The sequence below is a fragment of the Amphiprion ocellaris genome, chromosome 23 (assembly GCF_022539595.1).
Source record: "Amphiprion ocellaris isolate individual 3 ecotype Okinawa chromosome 23, ASM2253959v1, whole genome shotgun sequence".
Lineage (NCBI taxonomy): Eukaryota > Metazoa > Chordata > Actinopteri > Pomacentridae > Amphiprion > Amphiprion ocellaris.
The window spans coordinates 17,966,146-17,989,043 of NC_072788.1; the positions used below are offsets into that span (position 1 = coordinate 17,966,146).

The window sequence follows — 22,898 nt, forward strand, 5'->3', positions numbered from 1 at the left end:
TTCGTTCGTGCGCAAATCGTCATCTTCGGAGATTGTCGACCATCTCCGGAATCTCACAAATAACTGTTTCTCTGGCGCCGGTTTAATGACACAAATAGCATGTTTATGAAATAAATGTATAAAGTGTGTTACTTCATGTGTTTCATGGAGGCCAAAAAGTGACTGTCGGTGCTTTAAGGGGACCAAATGCACATTTAGAAAATTGGGGAATTACTTTAAATGCAAACACGTCTGTATATTACCCACTCAGATAAAATAAAGACAAGCAAGAGTAGCAGTAAAGAAACACAACCCGTCAAAATAAAATCTCGAAGGCCCCAAAGTAATTTCGTTGGTTTCGATATTATCGTCAGTTATGTAAGAGACTGTAAGTAATAATGTTATATCACCAGTTTCACATTTTGGCTTTTTCAGTCAGTATTCAGTAGCAGAAAGTAAGTAAGAACTTATGACTAAAGACATTAGATAGAAAAAAAAATACACTACCGTTCAAAAGTTTGGGGTCACCCGGACAGTTCCATTTTTTCCATGAAAACTCACACTTTTATTCATGTGCTAACATAATTGCACAAGGGTTTTCTAATCATCAATTAGCCTTTCAACACCATTAGCTAACACAATGTAGCATTAGAACACAGGAGTGATGGTTGCTGGAAATGTTCCTCTCTACCTCTATGCAGACATTCCATTAAAAATCAGCTGTTTCCAGCTAGAATAGTCATTTACCACATTAACAATGTCTAGACTGGATTTCGGATTCATTTAATGTCATCTTCATTGAAAAAAACTGCCTTTCTTTCAAAAATAAGGATATTTCTTAGTGACCTCAAACTTTTGAACGGTGTGTATCTCATTCATTAATACTTCATTACTGTACTCATAATTTGTATTTACTATGTCAATATATTATGACTTGGTATTTCATAAAAGTGACTCAAAGTCAGTGGATTACTGTCATTTTTGACTTGCTATGGTTTGTCTATTCTTTCCTTGCCATGGAATTTTGATTTTGGATCATTTTAACCTACGGCCTCGTCGATTTAACTGAAACAGTCATGCAATATATGTCTGATCTTACTGGCTAAAAAGAAATTTATCATTTTGACCTTACAAAAACTAAATCTTGATCTATATCTCAGTTACTGTGACTTTGTATCTCACAATTTTAACAGACATTCAACATTTTAGTTTATAGTTTAATGTATTTAGCTTTAAAAATCAAAATGTTGACAAAGCATCTTACAGCGTGCCTGATTGTAAATGGACTTCTAGAGGTGGCTAAACTAGCATTTCACAGGAAAAGAGCAAATATTTAGAAACAACTTAAAATTTAAAAAATCTAAAAAAAAATAATTCTGTCACAGAAATGTTTTAATTTTTTTTTACTTACAATAAGAAAAAACGGACTTATTCAAAGTTTAAACAGTGTTGAAATGTTTTATCTATATTATCTTCTACTCCTGGCAAAATTTTAAACTACAAAGAAATTAAATAAATCTCAACTAGCTAACCCTTAAATGCTGCTTACAAGGCAATGCATTAGTAATGATCCAGTAATGGAATCAAAATTTAACAGTAAACATGGGTGTTATTCATATATTTCATTTAGAATGATTTTAAATAAAACATTCAATTCACAATTTTAAGATTGTCATAATTATTTGTTTTCAGCACTGTGAGGGATTTTTGACCCACAGGTTGAAAACAATCGATTTACCTGCTGACTTATTCAATGAAAACACGTTTGTTTGGACTGAGTTTTAACTACTGGGGTTCAGTCTGGGGTGTCCTTATCTGGAACATACAGTTCAAAAACATGCAGTTCATCAGCTCACAGTTCCTGGAGCAGCACTGCCCACTAGTGACAATTAACACACAACACACATTCCAGTCTTCACTTATTTAATGGGAGCTTGACCGATCGAACATCACAGTATGGCCAGCGTTCTTTTAAATATATATAAAAACGTACTAAAGGAATCATGTTCAAGTGTGCTGATCTATTTTTAGAGAAAATTAATGAGTAAGAGATGCTGAGTTGATTTCAGTGGAGCAGGTTTGTCACAGTCTTTCTAATGTTAGCATAAAAAAGGCAAAGTATCAGCTGAGATGTTATCCAAACACTGTTGAAAATGTTAAAAATGTGTAAAAGCATTTGTATGCAAACATCTGTATACGCATGATGGCGACAATGCAGCACTTTGGTAAGTTTGGTAAACAAGACAGACTTAAACATCGGGATAGTCACTGAAATCAAAGTCACCATAGAAGTCATGTTTTGCACCAGCAAATGCGCACAACTGCTTCTAATGGTCCTCACCACATATGTAACAGAACAACAAATATTCTGTATTAATGGAAGTATCACACTTTCCAGTTTCACAAGAATTTACATGATTAAAGCATAACATTAAAGTGGATACTCCTCCTGCAGAGGATTCCTCTACATGTTCTGCATGAAACTGACAGCAGTGGCACCACAAAGGTCAAACTAAGCCAACAACTGACTTCCACACATTTGTGGCTGTGAGGAAACAGCCCCCCTCCTTCACGGTTAACAGCGCCAGCCTTGTTTAGCTGGTGACAGGTTCTGGAGAGCTGGTGGAGGTGGACGAGACTGAGGCCGAGGCCAGTCTCTCTCTGCTGTCCCCTGCCCCGAACACCTTCCACTGAAGGATGCAGGTATCCTTTCCACCCATGGAGAGTAAGTGGGAGTCACTGTGGGTGAAGCAGACGTTGGTGACGTGGCTGCCATGGCCTTCATACTTGTGGCTTGGTGCCTGGAGAGGAAAGAAAGAGTCCATTTTGGATGAGCACAGGGAAACCTCATCACATTCTAGTCCACCCTTCACCTCCTTGTCTTTAAAGAAGAGTATTACCATGTTAGAAGTGACCTCTTGGCATTACTTTGAAATAGAAACATTTCTTCTGCAGTTAATATGACAGGACTTGTGTTTTTAACTGTTTCTAAATCTCTAAACTTTCTGATTTTTTCAAGCTGTGTTCACAAATGTAAACAAAATAACAAGAAAAGCACTCAGAAAGCGCAGTACTCCGCCAAGGCTGCTCAGTCGTCGTATGATTTCCGATGGATGAAATCTTTAATAAAAAAGCACAGGTGTGTGTTATGCATGTGTACATTATGTTTGGATACCGAATCGCATAATCTAAATATGTAGCGGGCGGTGGGAATTGATGGGACTCAGAAACACCCCAACAATTTAATCAGTTGTTCCTTGTATCATTTCCAACAGATAAGTCCCAATAAATCCACAATGGTGAATTTGTAGGAGGATCGCAATCAAGTGATCGTCAGCAGGCAGCTGACATAGTGTTCACTTGTTGTCATGGTTACAGCGACGCCATGCCACTATCTCACAATGATACAGAAATCTTTAACAAATACATAGATCCAGATTATAAGGCGCATCACTGCCAAAATCTAATCACTTGGTCCTTGTGTCATTTCTGACCTTCCCTGAAAATTTCATCCAAATCCGTTAGTCCATTTTGAGTAACGCTGCTAACAGACAAACAGACGTACGCCGATCGCCACATAACTCTGCCACGTTCCTTAGAGGAGGAGTTAGAAATAAAAGTAGATCTTATTGTACCATATCAGTCTAACAGAGTCCTTCGCTCTCAGAATGCAGGTTTACTTGTGGTTTCCAGAAGCAGAATGGGAAGCAGAGCCTTCAGTTTTCAGCTTCTCTGTTGTGGAATCAGCCCAGGAGCCAGACACCCTTTCTACTTTTAAGATCAATCAAACTTTCCTATTTGATAAAACTTTTAGTTAGGGCTGGCCAGGATCACCTGAGCTGTCATTTAGTTATGCTGCTATAGGTTTAGACTGCCAGGGGATTCCCATGATGCACTGGGCTCCTCTCCTCGCTATATGGTTATAGGGTTAGGGTGATATACCACCATTGCATTCACTAACTCGGTTTCCCTCGAGGTCCTGTGTTTGTTCTCTCCACGGATGTCTCTGGATCTGGAGCTACACGTCTCTGATCTGCAGTCGCTGGCCTCACCACCTGCGATCTCCACCCCCCTCATCCCCACATCACCCAACCGGTCGAAGCAGGTGGTCGCCTTCCCTGTGCCTGGTTCTGTCAGAGTTTATTTTCCCACTCCCTATTCCAGGGTTTTTTTTTTGTTCTTTCCCACTGTTGCTCATAGGGAATCCAACGGCATCGTTGCATTGTTGGGTTTTCTGTTCTCTGTTTATAATTCGTATGGTTGGTACTCTGTACTTTATTATGCTAAGCGTTTTAAGATGACATGTTGTGAATCTGTGCTATGTAAAAAAAAAATGAATTGAACTGAAAAGTACATAAAAAGATGATCTGAACAAGTGTTACCTTAGGTTTAGGACAAGGGTACTGGAAGAGGTGCACCTTACAGAAATCATCAGCCACGGCCACCATCCTCTCATCATGAGAGCGACACAGTGCGTTAATGTCTGTGCCGTCTGAGCCTTCCAACCACACACCTGAACACCACAGCAACGCAGATATCAGTTTCCCTCTGACAACACCATGATGTTTAGATCATACAAAACACACTCCAAACTGAAATACTGTGCTTATTATTTCTCACCCATGACATGGAAGCCCAGCACACACGTGTAAGAGGCCCATTCTCTGTCCTTGCTTTCATAGCGGTTCCTCAACAGCTTACAGCCTGCTGCTATGTCCCCTGTTAAAACACATTGCAAGTAACAAATGTAGATCAGAAGTCATGCTGACTGAGGATTTGAACACAAAAAATGAATGGAGCTGTCAAAAGCTTTAGGCTTTTTAGAAGATAGATTCTTATCCAACTGATAGTCTGAAATCCATTCTGCAGCAGGACAAGTCCAAACATACAGCCAGTCATAAAGAAGGGATTACTTATAAAGACAGACAAAACAGAGACAGCCTAAATCCACGGAAGATCTCTGGTTCCAACCAACCTGCCAAGTACCTTAAGAATCAGTGTGAGTTGTACTGAGGACAACTGCTGCTGTTTTAAAAGCAAAGGTTGCTCACAGCAAATATTGATCTGATTTTAGCTTTTTTCTCTTATCTGATCACTTCATTGCTGAGTAATAATTCATGACATTATTATGTAGTGCACCTTCACCTTATTTCAGTGCCTCTAACTTTGTACAGTTCTGCATGTTTACTTACAGTAAAGGATCTCATAGTCGCCTGAATTAGACATGATGTACTTCCCATCTTTGGACCAGTCCAGGTGAGTTATGAAACTGGAGTGGCCCTGATTGGACAGACAAGCAGAGATAGTGACACATTAGTTAAAGCCTTTCAAGATAGCACTCATTTTATTCAGGATTTTCCTTACTGTCAACGAATCCTATGTAACATCTCGAACCAACAATGTGTTGCTCCATCTGTCAGTACTTTGTAATGTACCAACCCTGTCTCAGCTCCAAGTTTAAAGGTTCCTACAAGAGCTCTGTTTGTTTTTCTAAGCATCACAAATCTGGTGGCAGTGAAGTGACTATTTTAATTGGGATTTCATTTATTCGTTGTCATAGCAGGAGGAATGTCTAGAAGAGCAGCATATTTTATACCATCACATTCAAGTGTATGGGGAGCCAACAGGAAGCTAACCAGATCAATGGAGGAGGCTAATGTGTGCTCAATGTGTTAAAAATATGGAAGCATGAAGAGGCCTGTTTTTAACAAGTCACTCAAACGGGAGGAAACAGTGCATTTACTTTGACTATTTTCAGCAGCAGTTTAACTCACATTCGGCGCTCTAGTGAGTATCTGTTGCAGAAGGACGGTGTATGTGGATTGAGTTCAGACACAGCAAAATACAACCAAATCTGGTGAAATCCTTTGCTTTGTATGGGGAAACTGGACAAAATCAAAGGAACAAGTGATGAAGTGTAAACTAAGTTACAAATCAAGGCCAGTCTGACTTCACTGTGTTCTGATCTTCAAAAAAATGACCAAGAGAAGTCAGCATTCGGAGGGCAGCAGGATTTATTTGTTGACAAAAATCCAGGAGTAATTCTTAGTAGTGATAACACCCCAAGAAGAACTAAAGAAACTGAGCTATGCACTGTCTTTTATGCTGTGAGTGTTGGTCATTTTTCCATGTCTATAGGGCGTATGATAGGAGTGACAGTTTTGACACCTTTATACCTTTCTTAATCTGTTGGTCAGTTCTTGCCACCAAATAGCATGTTTCATTGTCAGATTACATTTCACAGTGGGCATGTGTATTAGGTTATCATTAGGTCATGTATCACAGAGAATATGCTCAGACATGTTCAGACTTTCAATCCACATCTTACCCCTCTTATTTTGTGATAGATTTCATGCATATCATACTTGTGTGTTTATTATGATTCCAATATATGTTAAAAGTTAAAGTACCTTGAGTACATATCATTATGCATCGGACATTCCACATTTCATCTCCTAGAAAGCATGAATCTCCACTTCAGAGTTATTAATTGTACTTTATAACCTCCTTTCAATCCTTCCCCCTCACACACTTTGTAGGCCTTCTTTTCCCTCACACATTCATCATAATCAAAACATCGATGGTTATTGGAATATTCAACATTAAGTACTTCACACACTTATACTACTTATCAATAGCATCAATAGCATCTGTCAGGATTACATCCTCATTCACTTTCAGCACCTCTTACTCAAAGAAGAATATCACAATGCACAACAAAGGAACACAATAAAAGATGGATTTGATATTTAACTCACATTACACTTCCCAAAGCGGATGTAACGCCGACCACTCTCGGTCACATTGTAGATGTATATGAAGTTGTCATGAGAGCCCACAGCTAAGAAGCTGCCATCTGAAAACACAAGAGGCCATTCACACAGTTAAAGGGGGAATTCCACAGTGCTTTTAGGTCCAAGTCCTTTGTTGCATCCCACCCCTTCTGTTTAAACAGTTTTTCCTGTCTCATGTTTATTTTTCACTAGACATATACACTACCGTTCAAAGGTTTGGGGTCACCCAGACAATTTCATGCTTTTTAAGAAAACTCACACTTTTATTCATGTGTTAACATAATTGCACAATGGTTTTCAAATCAACAATTAGCCTTTCAACACCATTAGCTAACACAATGTAGCGTTAGAACACAGGAGTGATGGTTGCTGGAAATGTTCCTCTGTACCCCTATGGAGATATTCCATTAAAAATCAGCCTTTTCCAGCTAGAATAGTCATTTAATTACCACATTAATAATGTCTAAACTGTATTTCTGATTAATTTAATGTTATTTTCATGGGAAAAAACTATTTTCTTTTAAAAATAAGGACATTTCCAAGTGACCTGACACTCTTGAACGGTAGTGTAGATGTAGAAATACCCAAAGAAACAATAACCTCCTATTAAGAAGGTTTTTTTTTTTTTGATAACTCTGATTTCTTTGACTTCCTGACATCCAGAGTAACAAATGACAAACATACCGTGCTTTTGAGTGTGTATCCTTTGGGATCAATCTTAATTCAAGCTGCATTTACTAGCTGTTTCCTGAAGTCATAATTTTTGTTCTCCAGAACTGCAGTGCTATCTCAACATGAATGTGCTTTGCATGAGAATGCTAATCAGCAAACCACAAGAATACTGGAATAATACATGGATAATGATGAATAATGAACACAGCGTCAAACCATACACTCTGCTCCGAAAGTACTGGAACAGTGAGGCCAAATGCTTTATTTTTGCTATAGACTGAAAACATTTGGGTTTGGCATCAAATCATAAATATGAGACAAGTGACCAACATTTCAGCTTTTCTTTCCAGGTATTTACATCTGGATCTGATACACAACTTAGAATATAGCATTATTTGTAACAGAAAACCAAATCTTTAGGTGAGCAAAATTATTGGAACAGATAGACTTAAAATAGATTAAAGTGAATAAGACTTAATATTTAGTTGCAATAACTGCATCAAGTCTGTGACCCACTGACATCACCAAACATTCTTCTTTTGTGATGCTTTTCCAGGTTTTCACCACAGCCTCTTTCAGTCGTTGGTTGTTTTGGGGTGTTACTCCCTTCAGTTTCCTCTTTAGCAGGTAAAATGCAGCTATATAGGGTTTAAGTCCAGAGATTGACTTGGCCAGTCTAAAACCTTCCACTTCTTGCCCCTGATGACCTCCTTTGTTGTTTTGGCAGTGTGTTCTGGGTCATTATCTTGCTGCACGATGAAGGATCTGCAACCAGTTTGGTTGCATTTTTCTTTAAATTGGCAGACAAAAAGTTTCTGTAGACTTCTGAGTTCATTTTACTGTTGCTATCATGTGTTTCATCATCAGTGAAGATTAAAGAGCTCGTCCCAGAAGAAGCCATTCAAGCCTAAGCCATGACATTACCTCCACTGTGTTTCACAGATGAGCTTGTATGTTTGGGATCATGAGCAGATCCTTTCTTTCTCCAAACTTTAGCCTTTCCATCACTTTGATGAAGGTTCATCTTTGTCTCATCAGTCCATAAAACTTTGTCCTAGAATTTTTGAGGCTCATCTCTGTACTTTTTGGCAAATTCCAGCCTCGCCTTCCTGTTCTTCTTGCTAATGAGTGGTTTGCATCTTCTGGTGTAGTCTTTGTATGTTTGTTCATGAAGTCTTCTGCAAACAATAAATTGTTGATATCTTCATTCCTGCCCTCTGGAGGTTCTTGCTGATCAATAACAGTTGTTTTAGGGTCTTTCTTTACAGCTCTCACAATGTTTCTGTTGTCAACTGCTGCTGTTTTCCTTGGTCTATCCGTTACACGTCTGTTACTTAGTACACCAGTAGTTCTTTCTTCTTCAGGACATTCCAGATGGTTGTACTGACTATGGACAATGTTTCTGCAATGAGTCTGATTTTTCATCTTCTGTTAACTTCACAATTGCTTGTTTTTCACCCATAGACAGCTCTCTGGTTTTCATGTTGGTTACACCTCTAACTATAGATGCAGTCTGTACAGACAAAACCCAAATCTGAAACTGAACGTAGACATTGAGCGCTATTTATTGTTTGAATAATCAGTGAAATAGAACACAGGGCAACAAACACAAATGTCAGTCACATGTTCAAATACTTTTGCTCACATGAAAAATGGGTGGGTTCAAACAAAAGGTGTTCTCTTCTAAGTTGTGTATCAGATCCAGATGTAAATACCTGGAAATTAAAGCTGAAATGTTGATCTCTTGTCTCAAATCTCTTATCTCAAACCCAAATATTTTCAGGCTACAGCAAAAATAAATTGGCCTGAATTGGCCTGACTGTTCCAATACTTTTGGAGGGGACTGTAAAGCTTTTCCTGTTGTCATGGCTGGTGTTAAGAGTATCTGTGAATTCTATAATCATAATACTAGGAGGAGTTCGACAGTAAAGAGTTGGCTGTGACCACTGACCTGGAGAATATCTCATGACAGACAGTTGCTCATTCCCATCTGTGGACTCAGAAACCACCTCCCTGGTCAGCAGGTCAAGGACCATCCACCTGTTAAGTGAAATGGAAGAGGTTTACCAGGACAGGGGCAGGCAGATAGAGACTTATCTGTGATTAGAATGCAATAGAAGGTGGGCTGCTCATTTGCTAGCAACATGTATTTAAAGTAAAATGACTGTTCTATATGATGATGTTCTAAATGAAGCTCATCCAGAGAATGCCAAGAGTGTGCAGAGCAGTAATCAAAGCAAAGGGTGGCTATTTTGAAGAATGTGAAATATAAAACATGTTTTGACTTATTTCCTAATTTTTTGTTTACTACATAATTCCATGTGTGTTAATTCATAGTTTTGATGAATTCAGTGAGAATCTACAATGTAAACAGTCATGAAAATAAAGAAAAAACATTAAATGAGAAGGTGTGTCCAAACTTTTGACTGGTGGTGTACACACAGAGAAAGAGATTTTAAAATGTTTTTCAGACACAAAATGATTTAATGTAATTCTTTTCAGCTTAGGTTGTGTAATTTTTAAACACTTTGTTGTGGATTACCTTCCTGTGCTGAGGCCGACTGAAACCACTGATCCACTAGGGCAGAAATCAGCACACAACCCATACTCCTGCCAGATATCACAGAAATCTATTCACATATAAGCACTTACTTTGCTAAAAAATATTGTGATAGTAAATAGAGTATTTAAAGTATGACGTTTCGAGTGCAGGAGTCCTACCTCCAGGGTGATGCACCAGTCTAGCTTGTGTTCCTCCGTGTTCCACAAACACACCTGCCTGTCATGACCGCAGGTGAAGAAGATGTTCTGAGAGGGGTGTGTAGCTAGTCCCCACATCTCATCTACATGGCCCTGAGACAGACACACACACATGCACATGCACACACGCACACGCACACGCACACACACACACACACAGAGTGAAAGAGTTAAGAATTTTAAGTGTTTCTTTAATATATTTTCATTTCAAATATATTTCTCATATATTTTCCAAAGGCTCACACAACTGGACACACACAAATACGGTATATACACATATCCTGTACATATTAATGTTGGCTACATAAGCCTTCTCCTGGCATGGGGAGGTGGGATCAACAGGAATTTGAAAACAATATGGTTTTACACATGAATTGAGGAATTATGTTTAAACAAATGTGAAAACTCAATGAAAAATACATTTGAATTAAAAAAATGTACACATCAACACAAATTATGCTCCATATTTGACTAGTGTTGTTTTTGAAGTCTCCAATCTAATATTTGGTCAGAGAAACTAATTACAAATTACTGTATTTTCTGAAATGTGCGTTACTTCAAAACTGGTACAAAGCATTGCAACACATACTACAACATTTGGCAGCTTCAATAAAAAATAACTAAACATCCAAAACTTGACAAGACTAATGTACACTGCCAGTCAAAGGTTTGGACACACCTTCTCATTTAATGATTTTTCATCTTTTTCATGACTATTAGCATTGTAGATTCTAACTGAAGGCATCAAAACTATGAATGAACACATACTGAATTATGTAGTAAACAAAAAAGTGTGAAAAAAGTCAAAACATGTTTTATATTTTAGATTCTTCAAAATAGCCACCCTTTGCTTTAATTACTGTTTTGCACACTCTTGCCATTCTCTCCATGAGCTTCATGAGGTAGTCACCTGAAATGGTTTTCTAACAGTCTTGAAGGAGTTCCCAGAGATGCTGAGCACTTGTTGGTCCTTTTGTCTTCACTCTGTGGTCCATCTCATCCCAAACCATCTGGATTGGGTTTAGGTCAGGTGACTGTGGTGGCCAGGTCATCTGATGCAGCACTCCATCACTCTCCTTCTTGGTCAAATAGTCCTTACACAGTCTGGAGGTGTGTTTGGGGTCATTGTCCTGTTGGAAATAAATGATGGTCCAACTAAATGCAAACCAGATGGGATGGATGTCACTGCAGGATGCTGTGGTAGCCATGCTGGTTCAGTGTGACTTCAGTTTTGAATAAATCCCCAACAGTGTCACCAGCATAGCACCCCCACACCATCATACCTCCTCCTCCATGCTTCATGGTGGGAACCATGCATGTAGAGACCATCCATTCACCTTTTCTGTGTTGCACAAAGACACAGCGGGTGGAACCAAAGATCTCAGATTTGGACTCATCAGACCAAAGCACAGATTTCCACTGGTCTAATGTCCATTCCTTGTATTTTTTGGCCCAAACTAATCTCTTCTGCTTGTTGCTTTTCCTTAGTAGTGGTTTCTTAGCAGCTATTTGACCATAAAGGCCTGATTGGTTCAGTCTCCTCTGAACAGTTGATGTAGAGATGTGTCTGCTACTAGAACTCTGTGTGGCATTTATCTGGATTCTAATCTTAGATGCTGTTAACTTGCCATTTCTGAGGCTGGTGACTCAGATGAACTTATCCTCAGCAGCAGAGGTGACTCTTGGTCTTCCTTTCCTGGGGTGGTCCTCATGTGAGCCAGTTTGGTCGTAGCACTTGATGGTTTTTGCGACTGCACTTGGTGATACATTCAAAGTTTTTGCAATTTTCCGGACTAACTGACCTTCAGTTCTTAAAGCAATGATGGACTGTGGTTTCTCTTTATGTAGCATTTCACCATTTCAGGTGACTCCCTCATGAAGCTCATCCAGAGAATGCCAAGAGTGTGCAAAGCAGTGATCAAAGCAAAGGGTGGGTAACTTTGAAGAATAAATATAAAGAATAGAATAAAATATAAAACATATTTAGAGTTATTTAACAATTGTTTCTTTGCTACATAATTCCATATCTTTTGCTTCATAGTTTGATGTCTTCGGTATGTATCTACAATGTAGAAAGTAGTAAAAATAAAGAAAAAACATTGAATTAGAAGGTGTGTCCAAATTTTAGACCGGTAGTGTCATCTATGTATGCCTAGGTTGTTAGCATACCTGCACTATGGCCACAAACCCATCTGAGAACGTTCCTCTGAGAATGGCATTTCGGGTTGTACCAACTAATAGTTCCTCTTCATCCACGTCTGCAATGGTGCGAACTGCACCATACTTTTCTGGAATCTGGACAAATAATCCCATTAATCACCAAGCCTTTCCCTCTTGACTGAATGTAACTGAACACAAATCTCCTCCAGCAAGATCACACACATACAGCTGTGGTTCACCTCACACTCTCTCTCAGGTGCCAGGTCGGCGCTCCAGCGGATGATCTTACGGTCCTTCCCTCCTCCACTGAGCAGACCGCCGCCATGCAGGGTCCACAGAGTGAACACGCTGCCTTCATGGGCTCTGGTCTGTCGCATGATCTGGAAGGTCTCTGCAGGAAATAACAATCAAAAGAGAGACAGGTTTGTCAACATGTATGGAGACAAACATTGGATATATTGGATTATGTCAATTTGAAAACCAAACACAAGCTAAAAGATTTAGAGTGAAACTACAGACCGTGACCACTTACAAATAATGTAAAACATTGTAACTTAAAACATATTGTGTTAGTACTTTGCTGTATTATTTCTATGTTCATTACATTATTTTTCAGGGTTCCTTTCAGTGCCTCAAAAGTGAGCAATTAATCTAGTTTTTTGATAGATATAGTATCTCCAAACTTCATAGTGACATTATATTTGATATTATATTTGATTGTATACTGATCAACAGCACTGACCTTTGGCTCCTTTACCAAGAGTTTTCACATCTGCAGCAGATTTTCCCCAAGTCAGGATGTTTCCTTCAGAGTCTCCGGTCAGAACGTCTCCAGTGAGGCTGAACACAAAGCACTGGATGAACTTGGGCTTCTTGTATTTCTGAAAACAATGACAAATGTTCTTAGAAGAGTCATTTTATTGACATCAAGACATGTTTAAAAAAATTTGCTTCACTACATTAATTTTTATTTATTTATTTGATCAGGGACCACGCAATTAACATAGAAAACATCTGATGTATTGTATATAGAGTGTGTAGCATTAAGCTAATCTTCAACTGCCGTCCCTGATTGGGCTTTTTACATAGATAGACAATATAATAATAAAATAGACAAAGAGGACCAACGACACCAATAAAATGACACAATCCACAGTCAGTCGGACCTTCTAGATGTCACACGTGGGTACATTCTTGTTTTTCTTTCACTCAATACTAAACTTTGGCTGTAAAAGTTTTAAAATCTGCTAACATACTAATTTCGTATGTTAATGTGTTCCAGATGTTACAGCCTTTGATTGAAATGGCTGTCTGTCCAAATTTAGGATATTTTTAAACTGTTGTTGGTGGAGCTTCTGGTGACCCTGTTGCTGTCCTGCTGTCCACAAAGTGGCTGTGGGCACTGATTTACTGAGGCATTGAAAGATTAATTTGATGAAGCAAAGATCAATAAACATTTGATGTCCATATCTGCATCTGTGCATTCATCCATCTCCTTTGAACATATTATTTGCTCTCAACTTTCAGTTCTCTTTATTGATGCTTCCTACTTCCCCTTTTGGCCTAAAACTGAGGAAGCTTCATTTTGTAGTACTTACTAATGCCAGTCCAATAGGGAAAGCCTAGTGAATTGAAAGATACAAACACTGTGATCGTGAATAAACTCATGTTCATCTTACTCCAAAGATGCCTTGCTTCTTTGTAAACTGTCCTCCGTTGAGCGTCCAGAAGTAGACATGGGATTTCCCACAGGTAATGATGTTGGTGCTGTCACTGGGGTTAAACTCCACAGCAAACACAGCCTCGTTGGTACTCTAAACAAACAGCAGCACTGATGGGTTTAACACAAATACGGTATAAAATAATCTGATTGCATCAGTCAAGCATTTGTCACATGAAAAGACCCAGTAACACTGTAATGTTTGCAAACAAAAATCCTGAATCCAGCAAGCTTTATGTCATATAATATAAAGGAATGTACAGTGGAAACATCAAGAAAAAGGGTGAATATACTAAGCACTACGATACAGTTTATGATTTTAGTATTTTTCAGAGACTGAGGATTCCAAAGTATGAGCAGCTGTTTTCACATTATCATTACTTTGCCAAGGAACGGCAGAGTTATATGACGATTGTCACACGTTTGTCTGTCTGTCTGTCTGTCTGTCCATCTGTCTGTCTGTTAGCAACATTACTTCAAAACGGACCAACGGATTTCAATTAAATTTTCAGGGAAGGTCAGAAATGACACAAGGACCAAGTGATCAGATTTTGGCAGTGATGCGGCTTATAGTCTGGATCCACGGATTTGTAAAGATTTCTGTATCATTGCGAGATAGCAGCACAGCATCACTGTAACTATGGCAACAAGTGAACACTATGTCAGCTGCCTGCTGATGATCACATGATAACGATCCTACTACAAATCGACTATTGTGGACTTATGGGGACTTATCCGCCGAAAATGATACAAGGAACAACTGATTCAATTATGGGGATGTTTCCGAGTCCCATTAATTCCCACCGCTCGCTACATATTTAGGTCACACGATTTGGTATCTGTACATAATGTACACATGCAGAACAGACGCCTGTGCTCAGCGCAAGGTCATTTTGTTTGTGGGTACATCTATATTAAATGGCCACATTCTATAGTGCCACAAATTTTTTCAGGATTTCAGCCGTCGGTAATGATACGACTGAGCAGCCTTGGCGGAGTACGGCGCTCTCTGAGTGCTTTTCTTGTCACAACATACAGTCACTGGTCTTATTAATATGTTTATCAGAGTAGCCTTTAAAACTTCAAACTGTACTTCATGCATTTATTTAAAGGTGCATTTATCAACATGAAAGGTAAAAAATAAAGGTTTTATGGCTGGTGGAAAGCGTCATGAACGCACCTCTCTTTAAGAATTTTAACTCAAAAACTATTGTTAGCTGTGACCCCAGATATTACACATTTTTAAATGACTAACATATGTAACCACAGCAGAAAAAAAATCTAACAAATAAGAGGCGTTTTTTTTTTTCTTCAAATTCTGTGAATTGAGGTGGAATGACCCAAGTATAACCACAGCTCTGTATCTTGGGATCAACTGTGCCGTCTTTTTCTGCAGTTTAACACTGATGCATTCGTTCAGAATGGCAAACAAACACCTGCGCCACAATAAATCATCCACACCCATTAAACAATCACAGTTCAGGCAATTTAGTGGTCATGGTATAGGTGGTACAACAGATGATGTGCTTTCAGCCTGTTTTGCTGGCCCCAAATGGTAAAGAAATAAAGAAAAAAGAGAAAAGAAAAAGGCTTTAAGTTAAAAATAATGCAACTCCTATTTTAAGAAGGCCAAAGAAAACAAATTTTCTTGACAAGTACTCTGCCACCAGGTACACACAGTGGTAGGTCTAGTGTAACTCTGTCTTCAGTATGTACACCAAGTACAGAAGTATGATTTCTACACAAAAAGCTCAATTCATAGCCGTGCTGTAAAGTGGCATATGGATTATTCCACTGCTGTGGAGATGGGAGGAGGTCATAATTATCTCGTTCCTGCTGGATGAACTCGTATGTTTATACACTGTGGGCCAAAGTTGGCCTGTCCAACTGAGCCGTCTTCCTACACTCAACCATGTACTCTGCATGCTATGTTCCACAAAATATATAAGTTCTTGCACAAGGACATTAAAGTCTTGACTTGAAATTATAAACAAGTTCAAACACTCACCTATGCACTCCCGCTGCATTAAAGAAACACACACACACATGCGCAGATGGACAAATGCACTCTATAAAATATTTACACTGTTGCCATGGCATTCATGTTGAAATTGCTCTCAGTGACGTTGAGGCGTTTTGGGAAGCAGAGATGCTACCACCACAACTTTAGAAAGGCTAGTTTGAAAACAGAGGCCCCACAGTAGAATCTCAACGCAACAGTAATTACACCTGTGATGAGCTACTAAATGGAGTACACCTATTCTATGATTTCCAATCAGCCTCACTACATGAACTTAGTTATAAAATGAACTGTGAACACCAGAACTAATCAGATCTAATCAGACCTGCAGTGGTCAGCCTCCTACACTGATGCAACAGAGACTACATGCTCAATTTAGCTCTGTAAAACAAACGGGCAAGTGCTTCAGACTTAGCACAGGGCTTATCAATGAAACACTAAGAGTGACAGCTTTTCTGTTACAGTTCAGACAGAATAAAGAGCACTGCATAATGCCAATGTCTATGGACAGCATCCAAGAAAAACCTCCTTGAACCTTGAGGTGAAAATCTGAAGATTAAACTTTGCTAAAGAATATGAAAATAAGCATGAGGAATATTGGGGGCACACTCTTTGGTCAGATGAGACCAAGAGAAACAAGGAAAGCACTCAGAGAGCGCAGTACTCCACCAAGGCTGCTCAGTCGTATGAAATCTTGAAAACAATTTATGGTCCACAGCAGTCGATTTTTAGTAGGATCACAATCACAGTCAGCAGGCAGCTGTAGACGTAGCGTTCACTTGTTGTCATAGTTACAGTGATGCTATCTCGCAATGATACAGAAATCTTTAACAAATCTGTGGATCCAGACTATAAGCCGCATCACTGCCAAAATCTAATCACTTGGTCCTTGTGTCATTTCTGACCTTCCCTGAAAATTTCATCCAGATCTGGTAATCCATTTTTGAGTAACGTTGCTAACAGTCAGATAGACAGACAAACCAACAGCGATCATCACTTAACTCCGTTTCTTGGTTGCATAACAATAAAACTGAAAACCTGGATGTCGTGTTTGTATGTTCTGGTTTGACTATTTATTATTTTGAGAAGGAGTGCCAATTCTGATATACTTTAAGTTAGACTTTAAAGGACCCTAACTGCCTCCATGAGCTGCATGTGGCATTATTCATGCCCTAATACAGCACCTGTACACTCAACTGTGTGGCTACATTGAATAGATCAAGTGAAAATATGTAGACATGACTGTTGTAATGGTGTTAAAATATCCTTGATTAAGCCCATTACATTCATTTGCATTGAACCTTGACTTTATTCTGTCTATTCTTTACCTTGATCTCTGCGTGCTTGGTCCCCTTGGTACAGTCCCATACTGACAGCATGTGTTCATTAGAGTCATCGATTACACACAGGAATGCACCGGAGTCCTGAAAATATCACAAACAAGACAAAAACAGAATAAGGGTGTGTGTTTGCATGTGTCTGGCCTTCCTGAACAAATACAGGTTGATGAAAAAAGCCAAATCCAAGACAATTTCTACAGCACCAGCATATGTCACAGTCACCGCTCTTCAGAGAGCACTTTAAAAACAAAGATTACTTTTATCCATTTATTTTAAAACGCTTCTACTTTGCCAGTTATATTTTACATTTCTTGTAAAAGTTAACATACTGACAGGGAAACACAAGACCTCCAGGAAAATTTGCACAGTTTTCCCTCAGCACATTTGTCCTCTTGGTCAGCAGCAACAGCTAAATATCTAGCTTCTACTCCTGAGAAAAAGCTAACATTAGCATGGATTAGCAACCCTGTTACTGTGATTACAATAGGGTTGGCAAACAACAAATAAAACATTGAATAAAAATTTTACCATTGATGTGTAAGTCGAGCCAATCAAGCCTTTGATAGTTTATTACCTATTATTGATGAATATGTAGCAGAAAATTGTAAAAGAGGTTTAGTTTTTAAAATTTTTAACACCAAATGCTTGCCAATTCTGGAAAGACCCTTCTCATAGTGAGGCGTATTTTTAAAGTGCAATTTCAAGGCAAGGGCAAGCCTATACCTCAAGTCTACATGGGGTGAGTCTTGGATGGAATTAATAAAAAAATGAAACCAGGTTGATTTAGTCTTACCAAAACCCACCCGTGCAGGTGAACTACGATGAGAGGAAAAATTTGCTGGTGACACTGTTGGGGATTTATTCAAAACTGATGGTGAACTGAACCAGCATGGCTACCACAGCATCCTGCAGTGACATGCCATCCCATCCTTTTTGCGTTTAGTTGGACCATCATTTATTTTTCAACAGGACAATGATCCCAAACACACCTCCAGGCTGTGTAAGGACTATTTGACCAAGAAGGAGAATGATGGAGAGCTGCATCAGATGACCTGGCCTCCACAGTCACCTGACCTAAACCCAATCCAGATGGTTTGGGATGAGATGGACCACAGAGTGAAGGCTAAAGGACCAACAAGTGCTCAGCATCTCTGGGAACTCCTTCAAGACTGTTAGAAAACCATTTCAGGTGACTACCTCATGAAGCTCATGGAGAGAATGGCAAGAGTGTGCAAAGCAGTAATCAAAGCAAAGAGTGGCTATTTTGAAGAATCTAAAATATAAAACATGTTTGGCTTATTACACACTTTTTTGTTTACTACATAATTCCATATGTGTTCATTCATAAAAATTCATGAAGAAGCGACTGCTCTCATAACAGAACTAAGCTGCTCAACTCAGTTTGACAAGGACAAACTGAAAGCTTTCTGGAAGGACAATCTCAGATCAGATGTTTGGTCACGATCTATGTGGTAAAAAGGTCACACTGAATACCAAAGGAACCTGACAGTGAAGCATGGTGGTAGGAATGTTAACAATGACGGATGCTTTCCTTTCTCCGGACCTGGATGGCTTCACATAATCAAGTAAGCAAAACATTCAAGGCTCATCAAGACATTCTTGAAGAGACGATGCTGCCATCAGTCATAGAGTTGAAGCTGGGCCAAAAATGAGTCACAGGAAGAGACAATGATCTGAAGCATTCCAGGAAATCAACGAAAGAATGGTTAAACCTCCAAAGCAGATACTAGAGATAATTAGTCACTCTAAAACACAAATGAAGCTCTGGAAGGCAGTATTTTGGGCATCATTGGACAAAAGTTCTATTCAGCATCCTGTAATTCAAGTGGTCTGAGAGGACTTCTGCCCCTCTTCTGGGCTTTGTTTTCAGACTTTACAAATCAGTGCCCAGTTTTAAGCCAATCGCAGGGCTTCACCCAGGTCAAGTGAGATACTATAAATAGTGGTGAAAGCAACATGTGGACTAGACAGAGGATTTTCATTTGTGAGAGAAAGGTGATGCCGCAAATGAACAGTGACTTGTGGCTTGACTATGTTTGCGTGTTTGAAATATTCGTTCATTTGGTGGGAGAGGCTTACAACAGAGAAAATGAAGAGCCGCGGGAAAAGAGCTGTATATGTTCAAATTGTGGCGTTTTTTTTTTTTTTTTTTTTTAATTTTTGTTTGTTTTTTCCTTTTCCAGATTTCTGCTGACTGCAAATTTAATTGGACTAATTGTTGCTGTAGAATGTAGATGAGACAGAAAAATTTGCACAAATAAAGTTAGAGTTTAAAAGACAATGTATTTAAGTCACATTTTTTTGTTTGTGTTTAATATTTCAAAAGTTTTAGACGTTTAGATGAACATTTAATATTTTTTACAAAAATAATAATATACACTACAGTTCAAAAGTTTGGGGTCACTTAGAAATGTCCTTATTTTTGAAAGAACAGTTTTATTCAGTAAAGCTAGCATTAAATTATGCCCATGTAGCTCAACAGGTTGAGCAGGCGGTCCATAAACAGGGCTATAGTGCCCGACACAGCGGTCATGGGTTCAAGTCAAGCCCGTGGCCATTGACTGCAGGTCATTCCCCAACTCTTCTCCGCATGTTTCCTGTCTCTCTCTCCAGTGTGCACTATAATAAAGTCCAAAATATAACTTAAAAAATATAAATACAGTCTAGACATTGTTAATGTGGTAAGTGACTGTTCTAGCTTAAAACGGTTGATTTTTAATGGAATATCTCCATAGGGGTACAGAGGAACATTTCCAGCAACCATCACTCCTGTGTTCTAATGCTACATTGTGTTAGCTAATGGTGTTGAAAGGCTAATTGATGATTAGAAAACCTTTGTGCAATTATGTTAGCACATGAATAAAAGTGTGAGGTTTCACAGAAAACATGAAAATGTCTGAGTGACCCCAAACTTTTGAACGTGTATCTGTTCACAAATTTTGAACCATGTAAATTTATTTAATACCAAAAGCCTACTTAAATTGCAAATTAGAATTTATACCGTCGCCTCACAGCTACAAGATCCCCAGTTCACGGCCTGGGCCTAGGATCATTCTGCATGGAGTATGCATGTTCTCCCTGTGCATGCGTGGGTTTTCTCCAGGTTCTCCAGCTTCCTCCCACAGTCCAAAAACATGCTGAGGTTCATTGGTGATTCTAAATTGTCCGTCAGTGTGAATGTGAATGTGATTGTGAGTCTCTATATGTAGCCCTGCAATAGATTGGTGATCTGTCCAGGGTGTTCCTTATCTTCACCCTAAGTCAGCTGGGATAAATTCCAGCCCCCCATGACCCTAATGAGGATTAAGCCATGTATAGATAATGGATGGATAGGCAGATACGTTGCAAATAACTCACAGCGAAGGAAAACGCCACTGATCCCACTCCCCTCTGGAAGGCTCCGAGGCCGATTTGCTGCAGGGTGACCAGTGTGGTGGAGTCCCAGATATGAACACATGGCTGCAGAGGCTAGCATACAAAATACATACAGAAACATCACTACTTTTTTCCGCAAAATATGTTTCAGTTGCTTTTGTTTTTAAGTAATGGTATGAAAATTAGAATGGATATATGAATGAACAGCCAACATTCAGAGTTTATAGAAATGCAGTAAATACTGGTTAAAGAAAATATCAGTTAAAGGATCTTGTTGAATGAAAAATAAGTCTATTATAACAGCAGTAGTTACCTTGCCATCTTTATCCACCCCTGCTGTCTGGCCAGATGCCACTCGCACTTTGTCAGGGTGAAGGGTGAGACTGTAAAACAAGCAAAGATAACTTATCGAAATAACAAGAAGAGGTGGGAGAAAAGCTTCTAGATAAAATATGAAAAAAAAATGTATACAGCTCTACATAGACAACATAGAAGACTGTTGTTACATCACGCGTATCTGAGTAGACATGATTCAATATTTGTCTTTAAACTCTTTGCTATTATTATCTGTGATACAAAGACATTGGGAAGTATCTTTCCTGATGATGCCATGCTAGGCCTGCTACATCCATACAAATGGACCACCAAATGTTAAAAGACTAGATGAGACACGCAGATTTTAAGTCCATAAATAATAAATCCTATACCTACATTTTTTGAAGTAATCCTGAAAAAACTGCTCCTAGAAACTGCAATTGAGTGAAAGTGTTCTTTGCGGGATAGTTTTAAAGTGTCATTTGGAATATCATATTCAATTCCCTGTTATGCTGATATAAGAGTGTACGAAGGTGCAATCTAGAAGTTCTGAGACTGCTCCTATGTAAAAATAAAAACTACCTAATTGAAATTTGGTTGTTATCACCATTGAAGCAGTCTTCTTGCACAGTGTTACATCTCTAACAGTCCTCCTGCCATGTTTGGAAAAGCCCCATTTTGACTACTTCAGATGTGCATTTGTGATTTCACCATGTTTGTCAAACTCACGTAGAAAGCAAACATCAAATACGGTGTAAAACCTGACCCAGCCTTCATGTCAAAGATCATCACTGATGACTACAACTGGGACCACAGCTACAACCCAGAAATCAAACAGCAATCACACAATACCATTCAAAAGTTTGGGTTCACTTAGAAATGTTCTTATTTTTGAAAGAGAAGCATTTTTTTCAATGAAGATAACATTACATTAATCAGAAATACAGTCTACACATTGTTAATGTGGTAAATGACTATTCTAGCTGATTATTAATGTTATATCTCCATAGGGGTACAGAGGTACATTTCCAGCAACCATCACTCCTGTGTTCTAACGCTACATTGTGTTAGCTAATGGTGTTGAAAGGCTAATTGATGATTAGAAAACCCTTGTGCAATAATGTTAGCACATGAATAAAAGTGTGAGTTTTCTTGGAAAGCATGAAATTGTCTGGGTGACCCCAAACTTTTGAACAGCAGTGTAAGTGGAAGAGGCCACAGTCTCCAAACCATCCTCAGTGTTTAAAAGAGAACATGCAGCACATATGACTTCAACTGTGTAATATGCCATTGAGCTAGCACTCATTCACCCCACTATTGTTGCTCTCCACCTCATCTGGTTGCTTGATTTGGCTCCCTGTGATTTCTTCCTCTTCTCTAAAAGGTAATTTAAGGTGAAGGGTCACAACATATAAAGATCCAGTGCACATCACTGATGGTGTTTGATGAATTTACAGAAATGGACTTCTAGAGATTGTAAACATGGACTGTTAGTCAGTGCTGTTTGACAAAGCAGGCACTGAATTAATTTAATCTCTAGTAGGGGCACTGTGAATGGTATTTGGAGTAAGCTAACATGAACCAAGCCCTAGTCTCCTACATCTGACACCTGAACATTTTTCCATTTTTACTTCAGCTGTTGAAAGACGTCTCTTCTTTGGCGACAGCAATATTTTGTACGGTGATTGAAATGATTCAGAGGCATGTGGGAACATGCCAGCATGCTGATCGCCTACAAAATC

At 38.9% G+C, this 22,898-nt stretch overlaps 1 protein-coding gene across 2 annotated transcripts in view; it reads right to left on the minus strand.

The window, feature by feature from the left end:
- Nucleotides 1-1,885: 1,885 nt before the first annotated feature.
- eml3 (EMAP like 3) overlaps nt 1,886-22,898 on the minus strand; it is a 59,261-nt gene continuing 38,248 nt past the window's right edge. For both annotated transcript variants that reach the window (XM_035942562.2, XM_035942561.2), the window contains 15 exons: nt 21,155-21,224; nt 20,824-20,934; nt 17,434-17,529; nt 14,045-14,179; nt 13,108-13,246; nt 12,605-12,756; nt 12,375-12,500; nt 10,167-10,298; nt 9,988-10,055; nt 9,397-9,485; nt 6,738-6,835; nt 5,172-5,259; nt 4,600-4,698; nt 4,362-4,492; nt 1,886-2,780 (listed from right to left, as the gene is read on the minus strand). In XM_035942562.2, coding sequence (XP_035798455.1) covers nt 2,574-2,780; nt 4,362-4,492; nt 4,600-4,698; nt 5,172-5,259; nt 6,738-6,835; nt 9,397-9,485; nt 9,988-10,055; nt 10,167-10,298; nt 12,375-12,500; nt 12,605-12,756; nt 13,108-13,246; nt 14,045-14,179; nt 17,434-17,529; nt 20,824-20,934; nt 21,155-21,224 — 1,741 coding nt within the window. In that variant the 3' untranslated portion in view covers nt 1,886-2,573. The remainder of the gene's footprint in view (nt 2,781-4,361; nt 4,493-4,599; nt 4,699-5,171; nt 5,260-6,737; nt 6,836-9,396; nt 9,486-9,987; nt 10,056-10,166; nt 10,299-12,374; nt 12,501-12,604; nt 12,757-13,107; nt 13,247-14,044; nt 14,180-17,433; nt 17,530-20,823; nt 20,935-21,154; nt 21,225-22,898) is intronic.